Below are 7,824 nucleotides of genomic sequence, written 5' to 3'. Positions count from 1 at the left end.
GATACATAGGTGATAGTTCTTTCAGTAGCTCCTCAGAGGTACAGCAGATCACAATTATCCCAGTGATCAAGTTCTGACTGTTATTGGCTGAAGCAGTGTGGAAATGTTTTAGGGTTATAATGTCTACATCCTACCAAGCCCCAGGCAATCTGGACTAGGAATGGGGAATTTTGGAGACCTCCAGTTTTTATTTGACGTCTTAACTTCTTAATTGAACTAATTAATTACATATGTTGTTAATTTACTGTATCTTTTTAGCATCCCAACCAGGTGTTAATATGAAAAATAAGCATAAAACCTGCAGGACACCACTGAAGCCTGAGGTTGTCCCTCCTTGATCTGAATGTTGCATTGTAGTGTGGACCAGTTGAACAGACTTGGGACCAGTGCTCAAGAAGAACAAACAAAAGCAGAAGGCAGTGCAGGCACATAAGAATAAAATGACATTTCTGCCACAGTAATTCTGTAATTTTTCTGAGTACAAGACACTAATTCAATAAAAGGTTAAGTATATCTCTGTCAAGGAGAGGTGGAACAGTTCCACTTCATCATATTGATTAACATCAAAATTAAAACTGGCGATCATCACCACCGCTTCCAAATTATACTATAGTAATAAACAATTGACTAATCCTGGCTCCAAACAGTCCTGCTGCCACAGAACTGTAAACTACAAATGAGGAAACTGCCACCTGCAATTTAACATCCAACAATTTGAAGCAAAAGAGAATGGTGTAAATTTTGTGTTTTGAGAATTACACACAGTACAAAATTAATTTGAGAGTGGATTGTTTATTGCAAAAGAAAATAAAATTATAATAACTACTATTCTCTTTATGGGAGTATGAAACATTTTGATAGTATCTTCTTTGATCAAAGGTAATGATTTCAGATTCTAAGGTTGCTGCTGGAAGATGTGTTAGTGGGACCAGGAGAGGGGGCTCACCCTGCGGTCTGTCTAGGTCCTAATACCCCAGTACATTGACATGGACACTATATGTTAAAAAGGCCCATTCCTTGGGATGAGATGTAAAACCGAGGTCCTGCCTCTCTCTGGTCACTAAAAATCCCAGGGTGTTTCTTAAAAAGAGTAGGGGTGTAACCCCTGGCCAAATTTACCCCTGGCCGTTATCAATCATGGTCTCCTAATAATGCCCACCTATGAATGGGCTTCATCACAGTGTTCTCCTCCCCACTGATGGCACATGTGTGGTGAGCGGACTGGCGCATTATGGCTGTTGTCATACATCATCCAGGTTACCACTTTTACGTACCACGTTGGTGCTAAAGCGCTTTGAGTGGAGTGGACAGAAAAGCACTGTATAAGTGTAAGGAAATATTATTAGTAGCTGCTTTGTTTAAATTCCCACAGTGTGATTATAGCACTGGAAGAATGAGATAGTTTGTAGACAAAAGGGATTGCTAGTTTATCATGTAATGCAATACAATTATTTATTTCTACAATTTATGATGGTACAAATTCAAGGTACCCAGGACATCAAAATGTAAAGGAGATGTTTACCATGATGAAGGAAATATTATATCACAATCTGCTTTAGGTGCGTGTGGACTCATGAGAATCAATCCTTCCACTACACATCATGATTGTCTCACTAATAACACTTCCTAAAAAGGTCTGCAATCTGCCATTTATAGTTATACAAACTCGCCTAAGTAATGAGTTCCAATAACTCACTGGGGTACTGTACCTTTGATGTTGCATTTGCATTTTCTCCTTACGTCCGTTTGGATGTGGGTGCTCCAGTTTGCAGTTTGATTGTGTGTATACTGAACAGTATATGCCCTGCAATAAACTGATGTTTCTTGCAGATTGTAGTCACAGTCTGTGCCCTGTGCTCTCAGGATTGACTGCAACCCTCACCATGAATAAGCGCCTATATCATAATAGACTGGATAGATAATTACAGTACCTTACAAGACCCTAGGCTTATTGCATGTAACAACTTGGGACTATGATCTCGTTATGTCTATCGATATTATCTTGAATGATCATGTGGGAGAATGTTTCTGTGAGCTTCGGTAATTCAGTTCAATTCTTTAAAAAAAAATAATTAGAACAAATCTTAGACAATTAACCACACAAAAGACTTAAAAATGGGACTTGTGCCTAACCCAAAGGGTATACCACAAGATCATTTTGAAAATAGAAAAAAAAAAGCACATTCCGGCTACTGAGCTTGACAACTCACCTAGGAACAGGCTCAACAGTCAAAACATTGTATTTTTTTTGTATGGTGAAATGTATAAATCAGAATTGTGAAGAATCTGGGCATGTGTTATACTGTATAAATTATAATGGCATACTGGATCATTTTATTGTTTGGAGTACAAATGAGCGTGGTCATTTCCTTTAAAGATTGTACAGTAAGTGAATAACACTATATTGTGACTTTTTTTCAAATACATGTTTTCCACTGATAGAAGACTATCCCTTTGTTTTGATGTCAGACTTACTGCAGGCCTAAGATTCCTGGGTATGTTACTTATTCACAACTGTAAACTAGGAAAACGTTTTCTCCTTTGATCCGTCAAGTTATCTCACCTGTGTGACAAGTTTCCACTTCAATCACCTATCGTGCTTAAGCAATTTCATGCCACTGCAGTTACAACATTTTGGTCTAAGGTTGATCTGTAGTGCATTGATGAATAAAACATAATGGTGAGCTCTCTAACCTTATTTTAGTATGTCAATAGCTAATGCCTGCTGACACATAAAACAGAGTTTCTCTAAGGGTCTCGTGTCATATTAGAATAGATCTGAGTTACACATCTTGCCAAACCGTTAAGAGATAATTTCAGAGCAAGTACTTTTTCAGCAAATTATTAATGATAAAAAGACACAGTGATAAATAACACTGAAAGTACAGTATATGTGACATGCTTTGTTAGTAACCAAAGTAAACAGCAGAGGTTTAGACTAGTAACTGTCAAAGAAAAGGATTGGTTGCCCCCTAAAGGAACATATGTAAATTGCTTGAGTGCTGATGTTTACTGATGTATCTGAGCAAAGCAGACAACAGACAAAACTATTCATATATATTGAGCAATTTCTAGACTTGTTTCTAGGCTTACATATTATTTTTACATAAAGAGCCTAGACTTTGACCAACACTGAATTAAGGCTGCTTTAAGGAGTGTATAATGTAAATATAATACATCTTCCTCTTCTAAAAATCATTGGTGAAGTTGTAAATAACAAGCATTTTATTTTCAAAATCAGTTTCAGTACGTAGATTCGAGGTATGGAATGTACATTGGCAACATAAATCATGAATGGAAAAAGGGGAAAAATTCTCCCTTGTTGAAACTTATAAAAGTTAGGCTCCATTATACCACAACATATAAACCCAAATGTATAACTTCTGTGTATTGAAAATGGAGTAACCTTTACCGTTTTAGTAATGAGAGAAAGGCATGAGTGGAGAACGTCTGCACTTGGCTACCTGCTGTCTGGACTATGGGTTTCCTGGTGGATAAGCAGAGAGAGTGCTGGTTTCCCATGATCGTGATTCGTTAATTGTGCAGCTGCAATCAAGGGGATCACTGAGGATAGGTGGGGTTGGGAGGTACAAAGAGCAATTGAGAACCCCTCTGTTGTACTACTTACCACATCATTTTTCTTTGTTTCTTTGGCTGCCCTTACATTGCAAGGGCCTAAGATATTTTGACAGAGGACAGCTTCTAGTACAGTAGGTGAGTATTCTAGTCAAAACCATGTACCTGTGGGAAATATCCATATTGAACATTATCATGCTGAGCATTAGAGTAAATTTAATTACCAAGCTCCAATATATAATGCATTGAATACCTTGCATCAAAACTTTTATAGCATATGCATTTAACTTCAAAAACATTGTACATATTCTTCTTTTTTATGTAATGAATTAATGATTCTTTCTCCCCACCAAGCTCTGGTGATACAAAAGGTGCTATTTAAGGCAGAACACCCAATGGATGTAATATGTTCCAAAGGCACACTTTAACTTCCCAATTCCTGACATCCTGTTTCATGGTATGGATTACAGCTGCCTTTATCATTGCTTATCATGATAGATGTGCCTTCAATGATTACATTACTCAACATACCCTGATCCTGCATGTTAAGACCAGAAGCCTGAAAACCTGGGGTTACAAACACACCAAACATGGCTGCAAAGAGAACTAAAAAATATCTATTTATTTAAGAAAAAAGGTTCCGGGATTTGGGAACAAGTTACTCAGCCATATTGTTGAAGACTATACGCTTCCTTCAAGAAACAGCTGGATGAGTTCCATGGATACCTATCTACCAACAACCAAACAGATTAGATAAACTGAATGGCCATTTCTTTGTTAGCAACAAAAAATAAGCACATTTGCAACAAACACCATCATGGAATCACTCCTCTTATTCAATAGGAGTAAGCTGCATCAATGGCATATTCAGTCAACAAAATTAAAATGAAAAAAGGCAAATTAATAATTGATATTACAATAAGCAAATGAAACAAACTGGGTCCAGTCATCTTTAGTTTGGAATGGGTACTGATTAAATGATTTTGGAGCCAAAACACAGGCATTTTGCAACTTCTTATTTTATACCCAACTCCTGTCTCTGTTTTTCAAAGATACACACACTCTGCTGTCAAAGTTTGCTTGTTTATTAAATGATGAAGAAAGATTAAACCCTGCCTGTGCTACCACATCTTTCCCTCCAGCAACACACAGTTCATGCTGCATTTCCATTACAGGCATAAACATTTGCTTTTCAAATCACCAGCTCTTTCTGAATAATTTAATTCAAAGTAAACCGTGAAGGAAACACCATTAGAAACAGCTTTGACCTTTATCCTACCAGTTTGAATCCGAGTTGTCACCACAGCTTCTGACTGGGATAGCTCAAGTGGCAGCACACAGCTGCAGGTCGTGTCCGAGTTGTAAAACCTTTCAGGGTTTCTGCAGCTTTCAGCATGACACCAATTTTTTAGTTCTATCTCACCTTGTATCTGGCACTTAAAACGTCTTGCTTGCAAGACTTCAGGGGTTATGTAGAAAAAAAACAATTAGTAACTTCCAAAATAAACTCTTAAATAAAACTCTTTTCCGATCATTCATATAGTATGTACAGCGCATGAAGTTAATATAAACATTTTCAGCTGCAGCTGTCTTAATTTTACTTTATGTGGTGATGAAACTGGACAACAGCCTTTTCTTGTTCATACGTTTCTATTGATCCTCGACGAATGCTTCTTATTTCCGCAATCGCGTCAACCCCAGTGATTTTCCTCTTCTTCACCAGGTAGCAGGCCAGCATTGTTCCTGTTCTCCCATGTCCGAGAAGGCAATGGACAGCCACACCCTTAAAAAAGTAAGATACCATTTACGAATTGTGTAACACTAAAGGAATTAGTGAATTACCCTGTGGAGAAAACGCCGAATTCATTTATTATGAACTCAGCATTTTGCTAACAGGGAAACCATGGTTCTAAAACTTTTTAGCTTAAGCTTTGGTGCTTACTGCACATGTTTAACAGACAAATTAGTACATTGTTTTGCTTACAATTATTGCCAAATGTCCAATTAACACCTCTTCTCTAAAAAATAAATACATATAGTTTATATAGTGACTACAAAGGCTGCATACAAGAGAAGGCCATTAGACCCATCTAGCTCATTCAGCAGTGCAGTAGCTTACAGTCACGATGGTGTGACAAGAATCGTAACACAATCGGGAACCAGTTTGTGCTTTGAAGGTATTCTAAATGTGCTTTCTCCATGTATGATAACTTAATTCCACTTACAGCTTGTACAAAAGTAAAATAACTTGTCAGGAAACACCATGTTTTACATTCTGGTATTTGTTGAAACATTTTATCTGCTCTTATATGAGCCCATAAAAAATGTATGCCATATCTCTGGGTACATACTTCACCCTTGGCGTTGGCCTCTTCAACAATAGCAAGGAACCTCTTGATCTGATCCATACTGGGTGGACAGAAGTCATCTATTTTAATGTGGTGCAGCGTCAGTCCCAGGCATGAATCATGATAAGGAGGCTTTCTTTCACACAGAGTCACCAGGTGCTTTATGCCGTTGTCCAGCAGGAACTGATAGTGGGCAGGCATCCGCGGTAGGGCCATCCCAGCCAGTTTCTTTGGCTCAACCCAGGAAAAGTTAGGTGGAGTTACAGAAGCCATGACTACTGCAGCCTGAAAAATCAACAGCAGCAACCATGATTTTCCTGTCTCATACATTCATGTCTCCAATTTAACAGAAGAGAATGTTCTAATGCTTCATTGTACAATTGTGTAGAAACAACAAAAAACAGATTCTATAGAGGAACCAGTATAATTATGACAAAGATCAGAAATGTCCAGTTACACTGTCGTATAACGTCTTTATCATCTACACAGACTTTTCCAAGAGACTGCTTTTTGGAAAACATTATTCTTGCACAATGAAGCACTCTTCAGTTTAATCCCTAGTTATGACTCACCCATTATGAAGCTAGACAGTCAAGAACACACCCAGAACCCCACAAAAATCAAAATATTTTTACAAGGCTTTTTTCATGATCATGTTCTGTGATGTTTTGCTCCAGTATACTTGCTGCTTCCAAAGATTGAGTGAAACTGTACTGTTAGCTTTACATAGAGTTTACAGGGGGTCTTTCTTGTACTATACATAAAATAATATCAATAAAATATGTACTTTTCTCAAATTGGATACTGGTCTAATTTATTAGTTACAATAAAAATCCGTTGCTTCCCGAAAGCTTTGTTTTTCATTTCTATTTATTTTGCACCTTCAGTCTTAAATTAGAGAATCCCCTTACAATGAGCAGATGGCAACTTCTGGATCTGTCTAAAGACCCCCATGTCATGTGACTTCCTTCAGCTGTTCAGAGAGGGGCAGGCGAGGAAAAGCTGACATTCAAATCCAGCCAAGTTCTTAACCAAAATTGGGGCATTTTTTTTTTCTTATAGCAAACCGGCACAGTACTATTTGAATCAATTTGATCAGATGTTTGCCGACTCGCTATTTTCAACGAACTAGCCAGCTACTTTACGCCTGTATCTGGAAATGTTATACCTCGAATCTAATTTCAAATATGCTTCAGCTTAAATATTTAACCACCACCACTTTCAGCAATCCCGCACCAAACATAACTACCATAACTACGTGCCTTATATGAACTACTCGTTCCTTAATACCCAATATCATGGAAGAGATGCTGAATTAGTACTTTTACTAGAAAGTGCTAATTTAATTATACATCAACAATGTTAATAACGTCTTAGCGTAGTGTTGCTTGTGCTGCTGTTACGAGTTTTTAATTCAATATATAAAATCCGTTCACAATTTGAACGACATTTTAAACTCAGAGATCATAAAAACATTTACACACCGAAAACGCTCTTTTTAAATTTAGTTTCGCTTTGGCGGTCGTTTCCGTGATCATATACAAGCGATACACCCTAGTGAGATTTTAATATGACTGAAACATCTTGAGCAAAACACAGACATGACCCGAAGCAGAAGTTAGTTTTCCTGAGTTTTAGTGGTGCATTGCTTTAGAGACACCGCCATAAATATACTGAATTGTATCGAAAACAAGAGCTTTAAGTTTCTGTGGAATGTAGTCAGCTAATTTAAATAGAAAAGCACAAAATACGAAAAATGCCATTCAACAAACCTCTACACCGCGGAGAAGAAAGGCTCATATGAAGCTGGACTTTAATCTCCCATGAGGACCCGGCAGAACCCCGGAACGTGTTCGCCCGAGTGACGCTCAGGAAGACCTATCAGGGACCAGTATCTCCA

General features: G+C 37.7%; 1 protein-coding gene across 1 annotated transcript; it reads right to left on the bottom strand.

Moving 5' to 3' along the window:
- Positions 1–4,645: 4,645 nt before the first annotated feature.
- Positions 4,646–7,823, bottom strand: dusp23b (dual specificity phosphatase 23b). The gene is made up of 3 exons (XM_088626145.1): positions 7,697–7,823; positions 5,928–6,209; positions 4,646–5,359 (listed from the first exon to the last, which is right to left on the bottom strand). Exons 2-3 carry the CDS (start codon positions 6,195–6,197, stop codon positions 5,174–5,176), a joined length of 456 nt encoding a protein of 151 aa, XP_088482271.1. The 5' UTR covers positions 6,198–6,209; positions 7,697–7,823; the 3' UTR covers positions 4,646–5,173.
- Between the last annotated feature and the right edge of the window lies 1 nt (position 7,824).

This window comes from Lepisosteus platostomus, chromosome 3 (genome assembly GCF_059453375.1).
Source record: "Lepisosteus platostomus isolate fLepPlt1 chromosome 3, fLepPlt1.hap1, whole genome shotgun sequence".
Taxonomy (NCBI): Eukaryota; Metazoa; Chordata; class Actinopteri; order Semionotiformes; family Lepisosteidae; genus Lepisosteus; species Lepisosteus platostomus.
This window is presented reverse-complemented; position numbering and strand designations above follow the sequence as displayed.